This window comes from Tursiops truncatus, chromosome 4, assembly GCF_011762595.2.
Source record: "Tursiops truncatus isolate mTurTru1 chromosome 4, mTurTru1.mat.Y, whole genome shotgun sequence".
Taxonomy (NCBI): domain Eukaryota; kingdom Metazoa; phylum Chordata; class Mammalia; order Artiodactyla; family Delphinidae; genus Tursiops; species Tursiops truncatus.
In genome coordinates, this window is record NC_047037.1 from 131,199,241 (window position 1) to 131,225,094 (window position 25,854).

Here is a 25,854-nt window from a genome sequence, read left to right on the forward strand (position 1 = left end):
ACTTTTATGGCTCGTCCTCCCTTCATTGAATCAGCTTGCATTTCCCTTCCGAGTGGGCCATGTGTTTCCCATGGGGAGGAACCTCGATACAATGGCTTTTTATCTTTTGGAAGAAGATCTTTATTCATTTCTTTTTCCTAATTCAAACTTTTTTTATGCTGAGTGCAGAAAACTTGGAAATTAGAAATGCATCGGAGAAAAGTTGGAGGGCTTAGCCTGACTGTTCTGTCTTCTCTGTTCTACCCCAGTTCCTGGGTGATCTCATCCAGGCCCAGAGCTTCAATTCATCTATATGCTATGGATCCCCAAATTTATATCCTCACCCATTCTTCTCCTCTGAGTTCCAGGTTTGTGTGTCCAAAAACCTGTTTACTATGTCCACCTGATGTCTGCCAGAGCTCCGGATCTTTCCCCGCACCCAGACCCCTACGCGACCCTCCACCTGACACTCACTCCTCATGAGGCTGGGCTGTCTTAGCCATGGCAGGCACCCACCCAGCTGCCTGAGCCCCAGATTTGGAGCCACTGAAGACTGTTTTCTCATTACTCCCCTCTCCTCCTTTCCTTCACCCCCTACATTGAATCCATCATCAATCCTGCTGTCCAACTTCCAAAATAGATGTCAGATCTGTGCCCCTCTCTGCACATTGTCGCCATGCCACTTGCCCAAGAGAGCTTTGTCACTTGTCTGCACAGTAGCTTTTATAGGGTCTTCGTCTTCTTCCAAAAAGTCAGAGTTGTGTTACTAAAATGCAAATCAACAGTTGTCACCCTCACGCATCGCAGGATGAAGTCCAAATGCCTTACACTGAGCTGGAAGCGGAGCCACTGGATACAGTGGGGCAGTTTGTGTCCTGCTCTGGGCTCCTGGCCACCATGTCCAAGGGCTGATATATGGCCTGAGCCTGGGTCTGTGTCCTGCCACAGGAAGAACCTCTGCTCTGAGGAGAGGGTGCTTTTCTCCAATCTGTGCAAAGGTTCCCTGACTGCTAGGCTCTAATGGCATCTAGTGTCAATGAGCATCACGGTCCAGCACCACATCTTATCGCTCTGCCCCTTGTTTCCAGGGCTTCAGCCACAGCAAATTCCCTCCCTCTATGAACATGCTTGTCCCCAGATCTGTGCAGTAGCAGTTGTGGGTCTCTGCTTCTTGACTGTCCTTCCTTCTCAGTCTTTGGGTCTCTGTCCAAATATTGCTTCTTCAGAGAGGTCTTCCCTGACCACTTGAGTAAAGTGACTGCCCCAGTCAATTCACACACTAACCTAGTGATTCCATAATTTTTTTTTTATTTGCGGTACGCGGGCCTCTCACTGTTGTGGCCTCTCCCGTTGCGGAGCACGGGCTCCGGACACGCAGGCTCAGCGGCCATGGCTCACGGGCCCAGCCGCTCCGCGGCATGTGGGATCTTCCCGGACCGGGGCACGAACTCGTGCCCCCTGCATCGACAGGTGGACTCTCAACCACTGCGCCACCGGGGAAGCCCCTGATTCCATAAATATTTAACGAGTGCCTGCTAAGTGCCAGGCATTGTTCCCTGTGTTGGAACAGTGACTCAGATGAGAATTCCTGCCCACATGGAGGTTGTGTTCCAGTGGAGAGAATCAGAGATCAGATGAAATGGTACATTTTTTGTGTTAACTTGGCTAGGTCATGGTAGCCAGTGTTTGGTCAAATGCGTCTGGATGTTGCTGTGAAGGTATTTTTTTTGATGTAATTAACATTTCAGTCAGTAGACTTTGCATAAAGAGGATTGTCCCCTGCTGTGTCAGTGGCCCTTGATCAGTCAGTTGACAGCCTTAAGAGACAAGACTGAGAGGTCTCCCGAGGAAGAAGGAATTCTGCTTCCTGCCTGCCGTAAGACTAGAGACTCCAACTTCTCCTCTTTCATGGGTCTCCAGCCTGCTGGCCTGCCTTGCAGACGTAAGACTTGCCAAACACCCAATCATGTGACCTAATTCCTTAAAGTCACTCTCTCTCTCTTTCTATGTATATCTCCTATTGGTTCTGTTTCTGTGGAGAATACTGATTAATACGATAGACAAGATAAAGAAGTAAAGTAGATTACATATACAGCAGATAGTAATAAAGAACAATAAAAAAACAATGGAGAAGAACCCATAATCTTATTTATTATTCTTCACTGTCTCATGCTGTTCTGGTTATCTTTGCTGTGTAACAAAGCACCCCAAAGTTAGTGGCATTAAACAGCAATTATTTTATTGTGCTAACACATTCTGAGGGTGAGGAATTTGGAAAGGGCACCATGGGGATGAATATTCTCTACTCCAGGATGTCTTGGTCTCAGCTGGCAGGACTCAAGGTGGAAAGAGCAGAGGCTGCAAGAACCATATCCTGGGTGGCTCCTTCACTGACCTGCCTGGGGCCTAGGCTGGGCTGGTTGAGGGACGGGCTCCACTGAGACTGTTGACCCCAGCACCTCCACGTGCCTCACCTGTGAGTTGGGTGTCTCACAGCACAGTGACTGGGTTCAGGGTGGGAGTATCCAAGGGGAGTGTTTGGGCAATGAGCATTCTGAGAACTCCAGGTGGAAGAGGCTTGGTTAACTGGGCGGTTAAGGGGGGTGGGGTAAGGAAATGTGTGAAGGTGGTCAAAGGCTACAATCTTCCAGTTATAAGATGAATGAAAAAAAAAAAAAAAGATGAATGAGTTCTGAGCCCCTAATGTACAGCATGGTGACTATAGTTAACAATACTCTATTGCATACTTGAAAGTTGCTAAGAGGGTACACCTTAAATTTTCTCACCACAGACACACACACACATACACATAGCACACAGAAGTTAACTATGTGAGAGAATAGATGCGCTAACTAACCTTACTGTGGTAATCATTTCACCATATATGCATATATGAAATCATCACGTTGTACACCTTAAATTTATACAATGTTATATGTCAAATATATCTCAATAAAGCTGAAGAAAAAATTAAGGTGATGTTTTCAAACCATCTCACACATTCAGCACCTAACAGTTCCTAGTACACAGAAGATAAACAACGAGCATTTATTGATTGCATAAACAGAAAAGCCCAAGCCAAACAAAAGAAATATCACACTTATTCTACTACCTAGAGGTAATCACTATTAAAATAATGCTTCTGCTAATTTTTTTCAACGCAGGGACTGTATACACATATGTCCTTTTTACTCAACCATCACTTCTATAAGTACCCTTAACATTATAATATTTTTCACTTAATATTAAAACTTTCCCATGTCCATAAATATTCTTCTGCACCACAATATGTCTGTGTAGTTGCACATTTTCAGAGGTACTGGACTTTACGTATTTGATCTTGTAGTATTAGGCAATTGAATATTTCCCAGTATTTTGCTGTAAGTAAATACTGCAGTAAACCTATTTGTGTGTATGTCTTTATGCATTTTTGTTAATAATTCTTTTAAGGATAAATTCCTAGGAGTAAAATTGTGGGTCAAAAGGTATATACACTTTCAAGATCTTTCACATATATTCATTCATTATGATTTTCTCATTTCTGAGAAACTGAAACTGAACAGTCAACAAAATCTTTCTTGCATGTTTTAAATTAGATTTATTTTCTTTAGAACAATAAAGCATACTTTTTTTTTTGCCTATTCTAAATGTTGATCTTTATGGCTTTTGCTTTTTTGATTTCAATAAAATCAGTAGAGCTTCTGAAAAGCAATATTAGGAGGCTTTCTAAAAATATCCATCTTTGCAAAAATGTTCAGATTTGAAAATGAAATGTGTCCCTAGTAATTGAATCCCCCTGCAAACCAATTCATCACAGTTCTATGTAGCAAAGAAAATTGCAGGGTGAGAGGCGTGACTGTAGCACATTACTTGTGCTACATGACTGCAAACTTGCTTGAACAAAAACCTGGAGCCTAGATGTACACAAAGAGACGATTCTAGTTTTTTGTTTTATGATAGTGATATGACATTTCATCTTTTAGAAACGATTGTTCTGTGAGTTTTAATCCTCTTAGTGACCATCTTGTCTCTTTCATTGTGACACACCTTTAGTTATGTTAATGATGGGTGTTATACTGATGCATAATCTAACTTTTATAGTCTCACTACAGTTGCGGAGTAAAGAAACAGGCTATCATATCACATAACGCAGCTGTAGCTGCATTTACAATTTATCATCTACGTATAATCAAGCTCTCCCTAAGCTTGTATCGTAAGTTGTGCATGCTTAAATGTTGCACATTCTATAAACCAGTTGGTTTCATGGTACCTCATATTTAGGTTAGCCAGTGTGATGGACAACTACCTCAACCTTATCAGGAAGATGGCCTGTAAAACATACATTTATCTGTTTGTGTCTCTATCTCCCTTAGAGCAAATGCTATCAGTGGAATAAAATACTAAAGCTTCTAATTTTTAGATTAAAAATAAAGTGATTTATAGTAATTTTCTCCCCCCCCCCCACTTTGATTGAAATATAATCAGCATATAACATTGTATTACTTTAAACTGTACAACATAATGTTTTGATACTTGTATATATTGTTAAATGATTACCACGTTGAGTTTATTCAATATCCATTACCTCATACAGTTACAATTTTTTAATCTTACAATGAGAATTTTTAAGATCTACTCTTTAAGCACTTTTCAAATATACAATACAGTATTGCAGTCATGATACTGTACATTACATCCTCAGAACTTATGTATCTGGTAAGTGGGATTTTGTACTTTTTGACCACCTTCACCCCTCCCTTCTACAACTCTGGCAACTACCAATTTAATCTCTGTTTCTATGAATTTGGTTTCTGTAGATTCCACATAGGTGAGATCATACAGTATTTTCTTTCTCTGATTTATTTCCCTTACGATAATGTCTTCAAGGTCCATCCATGTTGTCCCAAATGGCAGCATTTCCTTCTTTTTGTGACTGATTAATATTCCATTGTATATATACACACATTTTCTTTATCTATGCACCTGTTGATGGGCACTTAGGTTGCTTCCATGTCTTGGCTATTGCAAGTAATGCTGCAATGAATATGGGGTGCAGATATCTCTTCAAGATGGTCTTTTTGTTTCCTTCAGATATATATTCAGAAGTGGAATTGATGGGTTATACAGTAGTTCTATTTTTATTTTGAGGAATCTCCATAGTTTTCCAAGGTGGCTGCACCAATTTACATTCTTACTACCAGTGCACAAGGGTTCCAGTTTCCCTCAAGCCTTGCCAACACTTGTTATGTCTTGTCTTTTTGATGATAGCCATTCTAACAGGCATGAGGTGATACCTCACTGTGGTTTTGATTTGCATTTTCCTGAAGATTAGTGATGTTGAATATCTTTTCATGTACCTGTTGGCCTTGTATCTGTCTTCTATGAAAAACATCTATTTAGTTCCCCTGCCCATTTTAAAATCAGATTGTTTGTATTTTTACTATTCAGTTGTATGAGTTCTTTATATATTTTGGATATTAACGTCTTATCTGATGCATTATTTGCAAATATTTTCTCCCATTCTGTAGATGTCTTTTCATTTTGTTGATGGCTTCCTTTGATGTACAGAAGCTTTTTAGTTTGAGTTTGATGTAGTCCCACCTTTTATTTTGCTTTTGCTGCCTTTGTTTTTGATGTCAAATCCAACAAATAAATTGCCAAGATTGATGTTAAAGTTGTCATTGCCTATGTTTTCTTCTAGGAACTTTATGATTTCAGGTCTTATGTTCAAGTCTTTAATCCATTTTGAGTTGACTGTTGTCTATGGTGTAAGATAGGGGTCCAGTTTCATTCTTCTGCATGTGCTGTCCAGTTTTCCCAACACCATTTATTGAAGCCATTATCCTTTCCCTATTGTATATTCTCCTTTGTCATAAATTGATTGGCCATACATGCATGGGTTTATTTCTGGGCTCTCTATTCTGTTCCACTGATCAATGTGTCTGTTTTTATGCCAATACTTACTGCTTTGATTACTATAGCTTTGTAATATAGTTTGAAATTAGGGAGTGTGATGCCTCCAGCTTTGTTCTTCTTTCTCAAGATTGCTTTAGCTATTCAAGGTCTTTGTGGTTACATACAAATTTTAGGATTGTTTTTTCATTTCTGTGAAAAATGTGATGGAATTCTGATAGGAATTACATTGAATCTATAGATTGCTTTGGGTAGTATGGGCATTTTAACAGTATTAATTCTTCCAATCCACAAGCATGGAATATCTTTCCATTTATTTGTGTTTTCTTTAATTTCCTTCACCAAAGTCTTATAGTTTTCAGTTTACAAATCTTTAACTTCTTGGTTAAATTTATACCTTGGTATTTTATTCTTTTTTGGTGCAGTTGAAAATGGGATTGTTTTCTTAATTTCTCTTGCTGATTTTTCATTGTTAGTGTCTAGAAGTGCAACTGATTTTTATATATTAATTTTGTATCCTGCAATTTTATTGAATTTATTAGTTCTAACAGTTTTTTAAGGGAGTCTTTGGTCTTTTATATATATAGGTTCATGCCATCTGCAAATAGAAACAGTTTTACTTCTGCCTTTTTTTTTTTTTTTTTTTTTTGCGGTACGCCTTTTTTTTTTTACCACTGCTGTGGCCTCTCCCGTTGCGGAGCACAGGCTCCGGATGCGCAGGCTCAGCGGCCATGGCCCACGGGCCCAGCCACTCCGCGGCATGTGGGATCCTCCCGGACCAGGGCATGAACCCGTGCCCTCTGCATCGGCAGGCGGACTCTCAACCACTGCGCCACCAGGGAAGCCCTACTTCTGCCTTTTCGATTTGGATGCTTTTTATTTCTTTTCCTTGCTTATTGCTCTGGCTAGGACTTCCAGTACTATGCTTAATAAAAGTGGTGAGAGTGGGGATCTTTGTTCCTTGTTCCTAATCTTAGAGGAAAAGTTTTCAGCTTTTCACCATTGAGTATGACGGTATCTGTGGGCTTATCGTATATGGCCTTTATTATGTTAGTATGCTCTTTCTATACCCAGAGTGTTGAGAGTTTTTATCATGAATGGATGTTGAATTTTGTCAAATGCTTTTTCTGCATCCATTGAGAGGAATTACAGTAATTTTCTTTGGCCATGTTATAGTAGCAGCAGATTACTATCCTGTAGCAGGGTTTATGTGCAATGACATTGTCACTATTACTGATGTTAGCTTCTAATGAACAGTACTGAGATCTTTGTTAGCAGTGGTTTCCTACTATATCTTTCTAAGTTCTCGCCCATTTAACATATCCTCTTCCTATGTCAATTAAGTGACCTCCAGAATCATGAGGAATTCTTTGAAATTAGTTTGAATCTTGGTCCAGCCACAGCTTTACATCCTTGAGTATATGATGATGGGCTCAAACATTGCTTCCTCATTAGGGATACTGGCACTTTCTCCCAGTTGCTTCTCTGGGCTCTAGGAAGAAGACGAACATTTGCACCTGAAGGGGAAACACATTGAGTTTAAAAAGATAACATAAGTAACCATTTAAGATCTTTTTAAAAAAAATTTAATAAACAAATTTTTACAGATGTGAAATTAGCTCATATAAGTTCATTTAACAGATTCAGTCCACATTTTGTTTTCACTGGACCCAGAAAATTTTTGTTATACCAAGGTATTTGTACTTTGTATTAGCTAGGATTTGGGGGGCTTACATTATTCAAGAATTATGCATTTGTAACAGGAGTCCTGGTTGTGTAAGGTCAACAGGGTTCCAGAGATGTCTCAGCCCTGAAAGATAACACTGGACACTTAAGACTGTCTGTATTATTTTCTGCCATTTTTATGAGGTCCAGAAGATCCTTGATAAAGGAGTTTACCCCTGTCATTGGTGGTCTCTATCCATCACTCAGAGTTGAGATGTTGCAACTTAGGGGAAAAGTTATCAGTTTTTTACCATTGAGTATGAGGATGAAGAATTCCTGCCACCTGTGAAGAATTCCAGATATTTCCATAGTCCCCACACAAAGTCTCCGGTCCACATCAGAGTTGTCTGATTCTATTTAGAGTTTGCAGAAATTGTAAAAAATATCCCCAAGATATGTTTATTCTTAATTAAAATCCCAGGAAGAGGAGTGGCCAAGATGGTGGAGTAGGAAGACCCTGAGCTCATCTCCTCCCATGGCCACACCAAGGTTATGACTATTTACAGAGCAACTACTGATAAATAAAACCAGAAGATTAGCAGAAGAGATCTCTAACCAAAGACATAAAGAAGAAACCACAATGAGACAGGTAGGAGGGGCAGAGATGTGGTTTAGTCAAGACCCATACTCCCCCAAAGGTGACCCACAACAGAAGGATAATTACAATTGCAGAAGTTCTCCCCAGGGAGTGAGGGGTCTAAGCCCCACATCGGGTTCCACAGTCCAGGGGTCCTGCACCTGGAAGATAAGCCCTCAGAACATTTAGCTTTGAAGGCCAGTGGGGTTTATTTTCAGGAGACCTGGGGGCTGTGGGAAATAGAGACTCCACTCTTAAAGGGCGCACACAAAATCTCACGTGCTCTGAGATCCAGGGCAGAAGCAGTAATCTGAAGGGAGCCTGGGTCAGCCCCACCTGCTGATCCTGGAGAATCTCCTGGAGAGGCAGGAGGCAACTGCAGCTCACCCTGGGGACATAGACACTGGCGGCATCTATCCTGGGAAGCTGGTTCTACCATGTGGACACCGATGTCGGCAAGCACCACTTTGGAATCCTCCCTCTAGCTTACTGGCACCAAAACCTGGCCCCATACATCAGCCTTTCTGCACTAGTACTGGGAGGCCTCAGGCCAAGATACTAGCTGGGCAGAGACATAGCCCCACCCGCCAGCAGGCCTGCTGTCCTAAGCCCCCCTGAGCCCACAACTGCCCCGGGATCCAGCCCTGTCCACCAGAGACTCAGGACCTGGCTCCACCCACCAGTGAGCTGGCACCAGTCCTGGGATCCCCTGGGCCTCAGCCCTGTCCAGCAGGCTGATACCAGCACTGAGACACTTTGGACCCCTCAGCCAGCTGCCCCAGGATCCAACCCCACTCACCAACAGGCCAACACCAGATTTGGGACATCCCAGACACCACAGCCAGCTGTTTTCAGGAACTGGGCCCACCCACCAATAGTCCACCACTAGATCCGGGATCCCTGGCCTCACAACCACCCACCCCAGAACCCAGCATTAGCCCTGGGAACCCTAGGACCACACAACCCACAGCCGCATGCTCTGGCCCCAGAAACCAGCCTCTGCACAAGGCAGGACCTGGCAACCAACCAGACTGGGGGCCAGTCATGCCTACCAGACCACCCACAGTAGTCAGCCTGCAACAACAGAAAGACCCACATAGCTCACATAGGGGGCGCTCCTAGAGTATATGGCTTTGGTGACCAGAGGGTAGTGCACTGTTGAGATGCATAGAATGTCTCCTAAAAAAAGAGGAGACTGCCACTTCTCCAGGGTTGGGAAAAGTCAGCAACCTACCAGATACGTAGAAATTAAAAAGATCAAATTAAGGAAAATGAGATGCCAGAGAAACATGTTATAAACAAAGAAACAAGATAAAACCCCAGAAGAAGAACTAAGTGAAGTGGAGTAAGCAGTCTACCTGATAAAGACTTCAAGGTAATGATCATAAAGATGTTCAAAGAATTTGGGAGAAGAATGGATGAACAGAGTGAGAAGTTGGAAGCTTTTAACAATGAGTTGGAAAATATAAAGAAGAACCAAACAGAGATGAAGAATACAATCACTGAGATGAAAACTCCACGGGAAGGAATCAACAGTAGAATAGATGATACAGAGGAACGGATCAGCAAGCTGAAAAACAGAGTAGTGGAAATCACTGATGCTGAACAGAAAAAAAAATAAAAAAGAATAAAAAGAAATGAGGACAGTTTAAGAGACCTTTGGGACAATATCAAGCTCAGTAACATTCACATTATAGGGGTCCCAGAAGGAGAGGAGAGAGGGGGGTGGGCAGAGAACATTTTTGGAGAAATAATAGCTGAAAACTTCCCTAACCTGGGAAAAGAAAAGACCTCCAGGTCCAGAAAGCAGAGAGAGTCCCAAACAGGATGAACCCAAAGAGGAACACACCAGAGCACACTGTAATTAAAATGGCAAAAATTAAAGAGACAATATTAAGAGCAGCAAGGGGAAAGCAACAAGTTACATACAAGGGAACTCCCATAAAGCTATCCGCTAACTTTTCAGCAGAAACTTTGGAGGTGAGAAGGGAGTGGCGCAATATATTTAAAGTGATGAAAGGCAAAAACCTATAACCAAGAATACGCTACCTGGCAAGGCTTTCATTCAGATTTGAAGGAGCGATCGAAAGTTTTACGGACAAGCAAATCTAAGAGAGTTCAGCTCCACAAAACCAGCTTTACAAGAAATGTTAGAGGGACTTCTCTATGCATAAAAGAAAGGGCCATGACTAGTAACATGAAAATTACAAGGCAAATATACAGTAAAGGTAGTAAATCGTCCACGCCCAAAGCTAGTAGGGAAGGTTAAAGACAAAAGTAGTAAAATCATCTATATCCACAAGAAGTAGTTAATGGATTCACAAAACAAAAAGATGTAAAATATGATGTCAAAAGCAGTAAATTTGGGAGGGGGTGAATAAAATGCAGGACTGTTACAATGAGTCTGAACTTAAGAGATCAGCAACTTGAAATACATAGATGATAGATGATAGATAGATAGATAGATGATAGAGGTATATATTGCTAGGTACAGTGTGGGGAATATAGTCGATAGCTATGCTAATATCTTTGTATGGTGACGTATCATAACTAAACTTATCATGGTGATCATTTTGACATGTACAGAAATATCAAATCACTATGTTGTATAACAGGGACGAACATAGTGTTGTAGGTCAGTTTTACTTCAAAAACAAGCAAACAAACTCATAGAAAAAGCGATCAGATTTGTGATTACCAGAGGTGGGGGGTAGGGGTAGGAGGAATTGGATGAAGGTGGTCAAAAGGTACAAACTTCCAGTTTTAAGATAAATAAGCACAAGGGGTGTAATACACGACATGGTAAATATAATTAACACTGCCGTATTGTTATATATGAAAGTTAAGAGAGTAAATGCTGAGTTCTCATCACAAGGAAAAATATTTTTTATTTCTTTAATTTTATATGTATATGAGATGATGGTGTTCAGTAAACTTACTGTCGTAATCATTGCATGATGTATGTTAAGTCAAATCACTATGTTGTACACTTTAAACTTATACAGTGCTCTATGTCGATTATATCTTTTTTTGTGTGTGTGGTACGCGGGCCTCTCACTGTTGTGGCCTCTCCCGTTGCAGAGCACAGGCTCCGGACGCACAGGCTCAGCGGCCATGGCTCACGGGCCCAGCCACTCCGCGGCATGTGGGATCCTCCCGGACCGGGGCACGAACCCGTGTCCCCTGCATCAACAGGCGGACTCTCAACCACTGCGCCACCAGGGAAGCCCTATGTCGATTACATCTTAACAAAACAGGAAGAAAAAAAATCCCAGGAAGTCCAGAAATGCATTGATAGCATAAGTAAACTGAAATAGAAATACTTCACTATGTCAGCTCATCAATGACGTCTTACATTTCTTTTTTCCTGCGTATTAAATGGAAAAAAGAAAACCCAGGGGTTTCTCTTAGAATATTTCCATCGAGTTGTTGTTTTCATCTTGGTGCCTGGGTTTTTTCTTCCTTGGCAGTCTTCAGCATTCTCTTGGAAGTGAAGGTACACCATAAGTCAGTTGCCAAAGCTTTATTTTTATGCCTGTTTTCTTTTGCACAGTGTAATGTATCACCAAAAAGCTATAATTTTGACTTTAATTAAGGTGGACCTCATTGAAACCTTTTATTACATCTTTGGTATAAGTCTGGACTCTTAGTTTGCTATTGTGCATTTATTTATTTATTTATTTTTGTGGTACGCAGACCTCTCACCGTTGCGGCCTCTCCCATTGCGGAGCACAGGCTCCGGACGTGCAGGCTCAGTGGCCATGGCCCACGGGCCCAGCTGCTCTGCAGCATGTGGGATCTTCCCGGACCGGGGCACGAACCCGTGTCCCCTGCATCGGCAGGCGGACTCTCAACCACTGCGCCACCAGGGAAGCCCCGCTATTGTGCATTTAGATTTGTTTGTATAAGCTGAAATGTGCATATTCTTTACTGATTCTCTTTTGAGATTGGTTTGTATTTTAAGTTTTATGCTTTTGACCTAAAAGTAGCATTTCACTTTCACTTTTCTTTTACTTTTGAAAAGATTTTATTGAAGTATAGTTGATTTACAGTGTTGTGTTAATTTCTACTGTACAGTGATTCCATCGTAGATATATACACATTCTTTTTCATATTCTTTTCCATTATGGTTTATCACAAGATATTGAATATAGTTCCCTGTGCTATACAGTAGGACTTTGTTGTTTATCCATTCTACATATAATAGTTTGCATCGCCTAATCCCAAACTCTCAATCCATCCTTCCCCCACCCGCCCCACCCCTTGGCAACCACAAGTCTGTTCTCTACGTCTGTGAGTCTATTTCTGTTTCGTAGATAAGTTCATTTGTGTCATATATTAGATTCCACATATAAGTGATATCATATGGTGTTTGTCTTTCTCTTTCTGACCTACTTCACTTAGTATGATAATCTCTAAGTCCATCCATGTTGCTGCAAAGGGCATTATTTCATTTTTTATGGCCGAGTATTATTCCATTGTGTATATATATGCACACACCACATCTTCTTTATCCATTCATCTGTTATCCATTCAAATGTCATCTGACATTTAGGTTGCTTCCATGTCTTGACTATTGTAAATAGTGCTGCAATTAACATTGAAGTGAATATATCTTTTCAAATTATAGTTTTCTCCGTATATATTGCATTTCTTTTACTTTTCATGTCCATCTTGACACCGGAGGACTCACTTTTCTTTACTATTGTAGTCTCATCTCCTTGTTAAGGGCTAGCACATTCTTCTTGCTTGGGCACGTTGCAGAGGTCTTGGTCCAACCTCCCCTTCTGGCCAAGAGGGCAATAGTTAGGATTAAGTCACAACATAACACAGCCGGTAAAGTGCTGGTCTGAATAAGGGAACAATGCAACCATATGCTTCAGGACCTAGCCGACATGTGCTGGCAGAAGTGGAAAAAGAACACAAGGAACTGAATTCTCAGATGCTGGATGAAGGGGTGTGGAATATAAAGTTAGATAAAGGAGAGCCTATCAATTTGGGAGTACTCTCCTGGCATATAGGATCTAACAAGCTGGGCAATATATATTTTTTAATCTGACACCAAAAGCAAAAATAGATAAGTGGGATTGCATCAAAATGAAATTCTTCTTCACAGCAAAATAAACAATCAAGAAAATGAAAACGCAACCTACAGAATAGGAGAAAATATTTGCAAACCACACATCTGATAAGGGGTTAATATCCAAAATATATAAGAAACTCATGTAACAATAGCAAAAAGCAGATAACTATATTGATAAATGGGCAAAGGACCCGAATAGACATTTCTCAAAAGAAGATACACAGACGGCCAACAGGTACATGAAAAGGTGCTCAACTTCACTAATCATCAGGGAAGTGCACATCAAAACCACAATGAGAAGAGACCTTCAAGATGGTGGGGCCGTGGCTCACGGGCCCAGCCGCTCCGCGGCATGTGGGATCTTCCCGGACCGGGGCACGAACCCGTGTCCTCTGCATCGGCAGGCGGACTCTCAACCACTGCACCACCAGGGAAGCCCCACTTTCCATTTTGACTTAAGACAGCAATGACCAAAATAGCTTCTATTTTCGTGGTACATGCATGCGTATTTGCCTCATTTTATCCAGGGGACATTCCTGGGAACTAGGAATGACAGAAAGGAGTTATTCCCTTTACAGGTGGAGAAAACTGATGTCAGAGATAATAAGTGCCCTGCTGAGGGTCACTAAGCCAGCGAGTGAGGAGGTTTCTTGTTTCTAGACTGGTGTTCTGTCTGTGGCTCCTTGGGCTGTGGTGGGAAAGCAGAGCTGAGTCAACCAGCAGGGGGCGCCTGATTCTTGTTGTCTGAGTCTGGCCGCTGACCGTCCAGAGCAGGCTTCTGCCATCAGCCTGCGTGAGTGCCTGACATGTGACTGGTGAGTGAGCTCAGTTCCAGAATGCCCTTCCACTCACTGACCCTCCACCTACGGGTCACATTTTAGAGTTGCCCCACTGTGTGTGCGCACTCTCCAGGTGCCACTGTGGACCTGATGATGCTGCATGGTTCTGCCCAGTCCCCAGCAAGAAATGGACGGACGTTCGCAGCTGTAAATGGAGGCCACGTATTACAAGCCTTAGTGCTGATAATAACCTTTCCCTTCCTGCCATCCTACAAATGTGGAGCTTGTTATGGAGGTTTATCTTTGCGGCATAAATATTGATTTTTTTTTCAATTTTTTTTTTTTTTTGTGGTACGCGGGCCTCTCACTGCTGTGGCCTCTCCCGTTGCGGAGCACAGGCTCCAGACGCGCAGGCTCAGCGGCCATGGCTCACGGGCCCAGCCGCTCCGCGGCATGTGGGATCTTCCCGGACCGGGGCACGAACCCGTGTCCCCTGCATCGGCAGGCGGACTCTCAACCACTGCGCCACCGGGGAAGCCCTCAATTCTTTCTTTTTGATGTAAGCTTTCTCTAACAGAACTCAGTTTTGCTGTGTTTCTTTCTTCTGCTTTCTCATTTATTATGGTCCCCTCTTCAGCAACGGGAGAACCTGTGAATTACAAATTCATTTAATCACGACAGATTTGTATTGAGTACTTCCTGTGTGCCTGGTACCGCGCCTAGGACACTGAACAAGAAATCCCCGCCCTCATGGAGCCTCCACTCTAGGGAGGGAGACAGATAGTAAACAAAATAAATAAGGAAAATATATGATTTGTCACATGGTGTTAAGTGCCAGGAAGAAACATCAAGCAGAGAAGGGGCAGGGGGATAGGGGACGAGGTAGCCTGGCGGACGTCTGTGCTGTAAATGAAGAGGTCAGTCACAGGCTCACAGAGCGGGTGACCTCTGAGCCAAGACCCAAAGACAGTGAGGGGGCTGGCTCTGCAGATACTTGGGAGAAAGCTATTCCAGGGGATAGAAAACATAAAGGGCCCACTGCAGGAGAAGTGTGGCTTCACTGGAGTGAATAGGGAGAGACAGGTCAGAGAAGTAAAGGGAGGGGGAAGGGCCTCGTAGTTCTCGGGCGTGCTCTTGGAGTTGACTGCCAAGGAGAAGTGCAGGCAAGGAGAAACGGTCCAGAGGAGTGTATGTGATGATCACTTCCTGTAAAATATTTTAACTTCCAATCCTTCTCAATAGCCTCTCTCTGGAATTTGGAGGAAGGGACCAAACCTTAGCTGTGGAATCCTAAAGCCCAGGCTCCCGTGTGGCTGTGAGGTGGGCGGTACATTTTTCTTACTGAAATAGCCATGATATCTGGCTCTTGGGGCCTGATGGAGGTTCAACCATGATAAACCTTGAGCTCCCTTGGGGGCAGCCATCAGGATCTTGTTGGAAGACATCACCTCAGTGCTGCTGGGAAGCAGTCGCAGGAGGGCAGGCTTGGTACCACCATCCAGACTCCGTGCATGGGCATATCAGGAGTTGAGATGGGGTTCCACAGGTGTTGCTGAGCTCCTACAATATGCCGGGCATGCACGGGGGTTGGGATACGGCCAACGTCCTGGCTGCATGGACCTTAAAGTCTAGAGGGAGAGAGAGACGTGCTCTAAACAAATGAATGTGCACCCTTCTGTCAGCTACTGACCAAATGGCACAAGGAAATATGGAGTAGAGTTTGGGGTTAGAGGATGGCAATGAGGGGACCTGGGGAGGTCTCCCTGCTCTCTGGTCCAGAGCGCAGAACCCTGAATGAAGGGAGGGACAGACCACACCAAGATCGAGGAGAAGTGTGCCATTGGCACAGAGGGAAAAGCGAGGGTAAGAGCCTTGAGGTGGAAAGGAGCTGGGTGGCTTGCAGTCGGGGCAGGAGGGAGGTACCGCTAGTGACTCTCGGGAGGCCGGATGCTGAAGGGGGAAGCAGGGGCTGCGCCAGGATAAGGCATGTGGGCATCATTTCTGTGGTGGCGGCTCTGTTGGACAGTTTGGGGAAGGGAAGTGGTGTTGTGATAGGATTCCCATTTTTAGGGCATGGTTTGGGCTTTGCTATGGAAGCAAGGGATACCAGTTAGGAGGAGAGAGAGGATGGTAGCTTGAAGAAGGTGACGATGGTGAGAATGGCCAGCCATGGTCACATGTGGCTGTGTTGTGAAAGTAGAACCCACAGCATTTGCTGAGGGACTGGATACGAGGCTCAGGAAGGAGAGGAAGCAAAGGATGATTCTTAGATTTGGGGGTGAGTTGGGGTGCAACCCTGGAATAGGAGTGGAGCAGGGTGTGTGTGTGTGTGTGGTGTGTTGAGCCCAGTTTAAGTCTCAGATCCTTTCAGACAGCCTGGTGGAGAAGAAGAGGGTTTGGTCACAGGACTCTGGATTCAGGGAAGTGATCCCACCTGGAGAAAATGCATTGGCTTCCTCAGTAATAAGGGTAGTTGTGTTTGTGGAATTCTGGGGCCTTCTTGAGTGACCTCTCCCAGGGTTGTGATGCTCACGGTATTGATGGAAGGAGTGAGAGCTAAAGTTCACCGTGTGTTTCTAAGTGCCAGGTGCTAGGCTGAGTGCTTGTGTACATCATCTCATTTAAGCCTCACGCTTCCTTAATATCCCACTTTTACAGATGGAGGAGACTGAGGCACGGGGAGGTGGTGAGTCACGATTCATTTTCAGAGAAGGACATCACTGCGGGGTGTTGCACGTTCTGCTCTCCAGTGCCAGCTTAGGTTGCCTCCACACCCCCGTCTGTGACTGAGGGACCCCGCCTTCCTCAGCCTTTGCACTGTGCACATTCAACAGCCGAGTGCTGTGAAAAGATAACGGTGCACGTGAACTCTGGGGACAGGTGTTCAAGTCCTGCCTCTGGGATTTACTGGAAGCTTTGTTTGGGGAGAATTAACGTATAGGGTTCAGAGAATGTCTTCCAGGCAAAGTTTCTTCATGCCTGCTCTCTTTGCTTTGCTCTCCGTTCCTTCTCCTGTCACAAGCCAGCTTCTGCCATCCTAACCCCCTCCAGACAACTTTCATTTCCTGGTCGTGCCAGCTGATTACTTCTAATTGTCTTTGACTGCTTCCAGCTGGGTCTCCTAGCTGGCATTCTGTGGGAGCACATAGACAGTCTCCCAGCCATATGGAAGGAGGAGATGGTGAAAGAGACGGGAAGGAGGCAGCTGGTACAAGTCAACTGAGAAAGCTTTTCACGGCTTTCCAGCCCACTGTAATTGGTAATGTTTTTTAAAGGGTTAATGCATCCGAATTAGAGAATGGCCCATCTTTGACAAGACAAACAATTATATTTGTTGATTACCCATAGGCAACGAACAATATAACTGCAAACGCTTTTAGAAAGTTATTAGAAGTGTCTTCCACCAGGACAGAGGGGATCTTGCTGTCTGGAGCAATGAAGCTCCACTCATTTGAGAATCCGTGAACGATTGCTTTCTTTTTTTTTCTAAATTTATTTTTTGGCTGCATTGGGTCTTCATTGCTGTGCGTGGGCTGTCTCTGGTTGTGGCGAGCGGGGGCTACCTTTCATTGTGGTGCGTGGACTTCTTATTGCAGCGGCTTCTCTTGTTGAGGAGCATGGGCTCTAGGTGCATGGGCTTCAGTAGTTGCAGCGCGTGGGCTTCAGTAGTTGCGGTGCGTGGGCTCGGTAATTGCAGCGTGTGGACTTTAGGGCGAGCAGGCTTCAGTAGTTGTGGCTCACGGGCTCTAGAGCACAGGCTCAGTAGTTGTGGCACATGGGCTTAGTTGCTCCATGGCATGTGGGATCTTCCTGGACCAGGGAACGAACCTGTGACCTCTGCATTGGCAGGCAGATTCTTAACCACTGCACCACTAGGGAAGTCCCACGATTGCTTTCATTTATGCAAATATATATTGAATGATGACCGTGTCTCAGGGCACTGTGCTAGGTTCTCTAGGGCAAATAGAATCTCTTGTTCTCAAAAAGTCTAAAAGAGAAGAAAGATATTCACAGGAAGTAATACAGAACTTAAGAAGAATGAGTGATATAGAGTAAGAGAGAAGGACGAGCGATCAGCCTATTGCAGCTCACTGTTGTTAAACTACAGTGCCCACATGCTCTGGAACCCACACGCCACAACTACAGAGCCCACACGCCCTGGAGCCTGTGCACCACAACTAGAGAATGGAAAACACGCACACCTCAACTAGAGAGAAGCCCACGCATCACAACAAAGAGCCAGCGCTGCAATGAAAGATCCTGCATGCCTCGACAAAGATCCCGCGTGCCACAAGGAAGATCCTGCGTGCCGCAACTAAAAGACCCTATGCAGCCAAAAGAAAAAAGGTGCAGAGGGGAGGAAGCCCCATCCCGGATAAAGACAGCTGAAATGTAGTGCTCAGGGACATCCCACAGCAAGAGAAGACATATAGTTTGGAATAATTAGTAGAGAATCTTCAATGCTGGACTGGGACTTTCAACAAGATGTTTCCTACGTATCTAACATGAGGGCAGTCCATTGTTTCGTGTACTAATTTGTCCTACATAAAGGAATTTCTGGGCTTATTCCTTATTAAACAAGGCCATTTCAGAGGACAGGACCTATAGTTCAAAAACCAGTTACTAAGCCCAGGAAGGGTAAGATTTGAACTTCTCTTTGGCATCCATCCCAGCTGATGGAATTAGCAGTGAACTTGAATCAAACCCAGGCATCAGGCTTGAAAAAGAATTAATGGGCCTGGATTTTCTCTCTTCTTCACTCCTTTCCTGACCTCCACCCCGAGAGGATAATTAAAAGGAAAGAAAATCTCTATTTCATTGTAAATATCTTCCACCATTTTTGTGCCTGAATTGGCTAGCTTTTTTTTTTTTTTTTTTAGGCCATAAAGGTAATTTGATGAACTGTCTCTGACATTTGCCTTATTCTATAATAAAGTAATTTCTAAATTTTCATACAGAGCGAATTATCCTAAAATTTAAAGAAATTCATACTCTATTAACACATAGGCTACTAACTGGGGAAACTCTAAAACCTTTTCAGAAAGAAGATGCAGAATGGTTTTGATCCCAAAGTGAGCTCCATATTCCTCGTCCATCAGATCGTTGTTGAACATTCACTCAGTGCTGGTCATATAGCCCCCTTCTTCCGCCAGGTTACTGTCCTAAAATTTGATCATTGAATCGGAGACATTATAGCGATTTGATTGGCCTTGTGGAAATTATGGGGGTGGGGTGGGAGTAATGAAGTCCCTTAAGCACAGCAAGAAAAACATTTGAAAGTGTATTTTTAATATTGAGAAGAGGGAACAATGAGGAGACTGATGGAAAACAACCCCAGTCATAACACGTGAGTAGTCGATCATAGCATATTTAAAATTAGATCTACTTAAAACAGGCGTTCCTCTGGGTCACTTTTCACATGGGTCAGAAAGCCCCCAAGACACTGGATTAACGACTGCTGTGCACCACCTCCTCTTCCCGCCCCGCCCCTATCTCAGAGCACTGACGTGGATCATACCATAATTGTTTACAGCGGAGTCAGTAGTGAAAGGAACTTGAGGACCGAATCCTGCCTTTGAACTCTGATGCTGTAATGTCAGGGGTTAAGTATGCTTGAAACGCTGGTGCCTTTTATCTGGCTGCTCAACAGGTAGCATTTTGTAAATGCCTCCCCCTTCCTCCCCCCTCCCTGCCACGAGATTCCTCATTTTTGGTTTGAGAAGACGCTGGGGATCCTGGAGAAGATCAGAGTGGTCAGGGCAGCTGCACTTGTTTACGAGGGATGAGCAGAGTCAGGGCGCGCACAGAACAAAAGCCTCCAGGAGCAGGGAGCGCTGGTCCATCGCATCCTGCAATCACCGGCATCATTTCAATGGAAAGCAGAGAAGGTGTAAACGTACGAGCAGAGGCAGCAAATGCCCTGGTTCCTACGTTGCTGCTGCTACTAGTATTGTTGCGGCTGCTCCTCCTCCAACACAGCGTTCCCGTCTGGTGTGAGCCCGGGCAGACGCCCCGCCACCTCTCCATCCTTCCACCCATCCATCTATCCACCCATCCAGGGTCCAGAGGGTCCTACTATGTGCCACGCCCGGGGCTGCACACCGGGCACCTAACCCACAGTCCACCGGGTTCGAGAGAGCCTCCCTCCCTTCCTCCTGCCCGGGGTGGGTGCGGCTGGTAGTGGGGGATTTCTTCGCCGAAAGGTCCAGAAAGCCCGAGCCCCGAATCTAGGCGAGAGGCGCAGCCGGAGGCGGCCCGACTTGGGCGTCCCGGGAGCGCGCGTCTCCGAGGCAGCGCGAGGTCCCCCTGTCCGGCGCTCAGGTGGCTCCGCCGCCCACTCCGCTGCTCCCCTCCCAGGGCCCTCCCCTCTCCGGCGAGGGTCGAGTTTGGCTGTTGCGCGCGGGGAAGGAGGGGCTACGAGGGATTTGAAAGTGTACAGGCTGCAGAGTGGAGCTCGCATCTGTTCCCGCCGCCCGCGCCCGGATTAAATTTCTGCAAATTCAAACTGAACGGGGCTTTCTTCTGCTGCCTTCCAGAGGGCGCCTGCAGCCCGCCGCGCGCTGCTCTCGGGCGGCCGCAGCTAGGAGCCAGCGAGCCGGACACGAGCCCGTGCGGGCCAGCCCGCGGCGGCTAGGGCGGAGGCTGCCGAGGCGCCCGGGCTCCGGGACCAGGCACCCCGGCTCCGGGACCGGGCACCGGACCGCGCCACCCCCCCCCCCCCCGCCCGCCCCTCCGCAGCCGGCTTGTTCCCCGCGCACCCGAGCGGGGCGACTGTCACTAGCCGCCCGGACGGGACCCCGGGCAGGGTCTCGGGGTCCCGAAAGGGGCCCGGGCGACCCCCTGAAGAAGAACTTCTTGTGGGCGGGTCCCCGGTACCCTGTGGCCTGGGCGACCGCTATTGTCTGCGCGCGGCGCTCGGCGGCGGCCCGGGGCGCGGGAGCCGCGGGCCGGGCGGGGCCGGGCCCGGGGTGGCGGCGGGAGGAGCCGGGGGAGTCGCGTGGGCCGGACTAGGAGGAGGAGCCGCGCCCGTGGGAGCAGAGCCGGAGCGGCGCGGGCAGCGGGCAAGCGTGATGCCGGCGGCGGCGGGGGACGGGCTCCTGGGCGAGCCGGCGGCGCCCGGGGGCGGCGGCGGCGCCGAGGACGCGGCCAGGCCGGCGGCGGCCTGCGAGGGAAGTTTCCTGCCGGCCTGGGTGAGCGGCGTGCCCCGCGAGCGGCTCCGCGACTTCCAGCACCACAAGCGCGTGGGCAACTACCTCATAGGCAGCAGGAAGCTGGGCGAGGGCTCCTTCGCCAAGGTGCGCGAGGGGCTGCACGTGCTGACCGGAGAGAAGGTGAGCCGCCCGGGGCGCCGGCCCCTGGCCTTCGGGTTGGGGGATCGGGGAGGCAGGGGCGGCGGGGACCCTGCGGAGAGCCCTGCGCTGCGAGTCTGGCTGCGGAGCCCCGGACGGGCGCCTCCCGCTCCGTCGGCTTTTCCTCTCGGGTTGAAAGTGGGGTCGAGCCAGGCGCGCGCGCAGACCCTCGCAGCCGGGATACCGGCCTTTCCCGAGGGGCGATCTGGGGTCACTTTCCCTGGGGGGCGACTGGTTTCTCCGCGAAGCCGCCCGCAGCCTTTTTTTGCTCCTCGAAGGGCGCCGCCTGGCGGACACCAGCGCGGGGGTGGGGAGGGCTGGGGTCTGGGGGACTCTGATCTCCGGGCCGGTAGGGGCGGCAGACCAGTGGAGAGACTGGAGCCAGGAATGGAGTGCGTGGGCCCTTACGCTGAGGGTGGGAGAGCCGATTAGCCAGCCCTTGGGGGAACTTAGAGTCTGATCCGCACCCTGGGCTCTGGGTAGGAGGTGGGAGAAGGACGAGAGCCCAGGGACGTACCCGCTTGTGGGCTGCGGCAGCTAGGGGAAGTTTTGCGTGCTCACAGGAGGGTTTTCACGCGCCGCTCCTCCCTCCACCCACCCTTCCCACCCCTGCATCCCCATATCACCCCCTCCTTCCCTCCTCACTCCAGCCGCTGGGGTGGGAGCTGCAGTAAGGATCCTGCTCTGGCAGATACAGAACTACACACCGCTCTCCCCAGATTTCAGAGGTTGGGAGACGCCTTCTTATCTTCCTAGAAGAGGGGAAAGCAAAGGAGGAACCCCAGACACCTGCAAGGGTACCCCTTCCAGCCTTGTGAGACGTTAGCAGTGTGTGAACCCTTGCCAGGCAAGCCTCAGCTAGACCGAAGTTGTAACTTAGATCTGTGAGAAGAAACCCGTAATATGATGACTTACTTCTGAGGTGAGGCTCCAGCCGGGAGGCTGCCCCAGCCTGGGACTTACCCTAAGCTTGGAGCTGCTTCAGGCTGGGGTTGCCCCAAGCTCATGATCCTCTGAGACTCAAGGCTCCCCCCAGGCTGGGGCTTGCTCAGCACAGGTGGGGTAGTAGCCCCTTTTTGTGGCCCATTCACCAGGGAGGCATCAGCAGTGTGGGTGGGAGTGGGAAGCTCCAGGCCTCCTACCTGCCCTTCCACCCTCTGCCCTGGGATCCTCTGTCCGGCCTGGAAGTTCCTGGGAGTGCACTGCCGTGTGACCTCTGATTACTGGGCGAGCTGCCCTGCCCGCCAGTCCCAAGCCTCACCTGTCTGTAATCTCCCTCCTCGGTTCCCCAGTGTGTCCTGGAGCCCCTTGCATTTGAGCGCAGGTCTCCATCACCCTTGTCACTTGTCCTTTTCCTACAGCCGCTCTGGGTGGGGTGCCCTTTGTTTTGGGTAAGTGGGGTTAGAGTGAGCAGTTCTCAAAGTGCCTCTTGCTTGCATTTCCATGCATAATGGGAGTGTTCAGGATGAACTCACTGAATTGAGTAACTCTTCAAAGGAGAAGAAGAAGAAAAACAAAAACAAAACCAAAAAACTCCAAACCTCATTCTAGTCCAAAGGGAGCGCGGCACCGTTTACTCCTGGGTTCGCAGTGGGCTGGGAACTTACACATCCCGTCATGGCACAGGGATGCCCGAGGCCCCAGCCAGCTAACTACAGTGCGCTCAATTCTCCGTGCCCGGCACACGGGGGTAGAACTTTATTTTGATTCGAAATGTATAGGATTCAGTCTAGTTGTGTGTGTTTCCTCTTGAAACTTAGCAAAAAGAGACGGGGCGTTATGCTGACAGCAGAATGGGCAACGTTAGAGGCACGCTTGCTTCCCCTGCCCTGCGGCTCAGCTGCTTCGGGCTGCCTTCCCCTTTCCGGTCCGTGCTGTGGGTCCGGCTCCTCTCCGCTGCATTTTTGCTTCTTAACATCAGGCTGTTCGTTTTGGCTGCACTGCCCGCGGATGCACTCAGAGCTCAGTCCCTAGCCCGATGCTTGGGTTCTGGAGCTCAGTGCTGGGCCCGAAGGCTCACTGAAATGTGGGGAATTCCTGCCCGGATGGGGTCCGGTGAGGATTCCCCCTCACCCTTAGGTGCTAACGCCCGTTTATCTCATCTTGTCTTTCTTAAATGATGCATCTCACTTCCTCTCCACAAGGGGAGGAACAACTAATTGGACGTAAAATTATTGTGCTGGACTAATTGATTGGATCTAGTTAAGGAATGTGGTTCTTAGAGTGGAGAAGGAGGTTGAGAGATTTTTCCGATGTGCCCTACTTCAGCCCTGAGAATCAGTGCTCAGGGAATGCAGGCGTCGTGAGAAATCTGGGTTTTAGTTCACTTAATGGCCAGCTTGAAAGAAACAATGGGTGTCATTCATAGCTTTTTATCTCCCAGATCCAACACCTTAATGCTTAACTAAAAGATTTGGTTTTTGGCAGATCGTAGAGATTAAAATGTTTGTGTGTGTGTGTGTGTGTGTGTGTGTGTGTGTACATGATTCTGCCTGGGAAGTATTGCTGAGTTCATGAGTCCCCAGCCCCACTCATGTGCTGGATAATGTCTTACTAAGGCCAAAACAAAGGTGAAGTCAACCTCACACTATTTGCAGCCTCCAGGTCTCTTTACAAGGTGACCTATTAAGAGGGTTTTCACCCAGAGAGGGGTTACTCCTGTGAGCCAAACAAGGGGAGACCTCGAGGTGACAGGACCCAGAGGAAGGGAGGAGACGAAGTGTCCCCAGAGTGGGTGATGTGAGTGTTCCAGAAGGGCCCCTCCCTTCAATAATTCCCCCTTTGCAGAGGTGCATACTTTCTGGAGAAAGCACTTCACTTTTCTCTATTCCTTTTTTTTGGAAAGGACACAGACCACCGCGGGAGGGGAATTAAGTCATGAAGGCTGTCCTAAGAAATAAATGTATCCCCCCCACGCCATCCCCTGAGTGGAAGGATCCAGGGCAGCCCGTCCTGAGGAATCAGTTCACGAAAAATCTGCAAAGGGGGATGGAGAAAGGGAAGAAGGGGAGGTACCCCCACGCCTGCAGTTGCAGTCTCAAACTGTGCACGTTGTGTTGGGTGATTTATGCCAACAGCCAGAGTGTTGCTGGCTTAGGGTGTGTGTGTGTGTGTTGTGTTTTGACTTGGCGCTCGTTTCCAAAAAGCTTTGGGTGCCATCCTACATGGCTCGCTGAGAATTACCGTCTGAGTCCGTCTGACAAACGGAGCCGCTTTTTCCTGACTTTCAATCAGGCTTCAATCCTATCTTATCAAGAGGCTCCTTTTCCCACCACTGCCTGCGGGACAGTATTTTTTTTTTTTTTTTTGGCCAGCCTCTCTCCGAAGTTGTTTGAAAGTCATTTGAATCTAGTGCCCTTTTACCACTGGAAAAGAAAGGATGGCTTTGGGCAAGACCTAATTTTGTCCTCCTGTAGCTTTGAGTTGCTGCCATCCTCCGTTAACGCGGCTTTGAAAATAAATCATTCACTCGATCATGTGAAACTCTTAACCCGCACGTTCTCAGTCTGTCTTTGACTAAGTTGATGATTAGACAAGGGAAAATGATCACAAAATCAGACTTTGAAAAAAAGGATTCTCAGTGGCTTTGAGACAAAGAGCAAAGTTGCTGTGCAGGAGTATTAAGTGATAACTTTGAAATGTGCAGGAAGAGGTGTGCTTGCGGCCGCGGTATCGGTCCCCAATACCTACGAAATGCACAGTCTCTGGTACATGATAGGTTATTCATTTTAAAGATGAAAAAATATAGTTGCAGAGGCTTAGAGAGAAGAGCATAGGGGTATCTCAAGTATAGAGCAGGTTCCACAGGTAGGCAAAGCTGCAAAAAGGGAAAAATAGTTGAGGCCACAGTTACTTTTTTGTGTGATTAAGTCTCTCTGAGAGACAAAGTTAGGTACAGAAAATGATTGGTTGAGATGTTTACCTTGTTCTAACCCTTGGTTAAAAAAAAAAACAAACCTGTTTATCACTTTCATTGGAGCTATTTTGGGGCTAAAAATAAGGGTTGCTTGCTTAGTAAGTTGCCAATAATTATGCTTCAAGCATGACAGCACCAGATACCTGGAGTGAAGGAGTTACTAAAAATACAATTTACTATGTTTTTTGGATCAGGAAATATGACTAATTTTAGAGGTGGCCTTTTGGCAGATCTGTTTTTAGCAAGTATTTCGGAAACAAACAGGTGCTAAATCCTGTATTTTTTTTTTTTTTAAGTGCTAGAAATTTAGGGGTAATAGCTCTGAGGCTCAAGAAATGCCTGGGGAACTGGAAATTCCTATTAGTCCCCAGCAGGGATTTCTTGGCAAGCGAAAGGCATTGGGGAAAAGCACCTGCTCAGTGTGTTGCTTGTGATAAAGCAGTGCCTATAGTTTCCGAGATTGCATGCTGCAGTTCACAGGCACAATCTTTTTGAACTTCCTGCCCTGCCTCATCTTTTTGAAGTCCTTGTGA

General features: G+C 46.6%; 1 protein-coding gene across 2 annotated transcripts in view; it reads left to right on the plus strand.

The window, feature by feature from the left end:
* The first annotated feature begins 20,518 nt into the window (after positions 1–20,518).
* HUNK (hormonally up-regulated Neu-associated kinase) overlaps positions 20,519–25,854 on the plus strand; it is a 113,362-nt gene continuing 108,026 nt past the window's right edge. The window contains exon 1 of one of the 2 annotated variants that reach the window (XM_073804438.1): positions 20,519–21,387. In XM_073804438.1, the coding sequence (XP_073660539.1) occupies positions 21,127–21,387 (261 nt within the window). In that variant the 5' untranslated portion in view covers positions 20,519–21,126. The remainder of the gene's footprint in view (positions 21,388–25,854) is intronic. The other variant, XM_033856016.2, reaches the window with a different exon arrangement.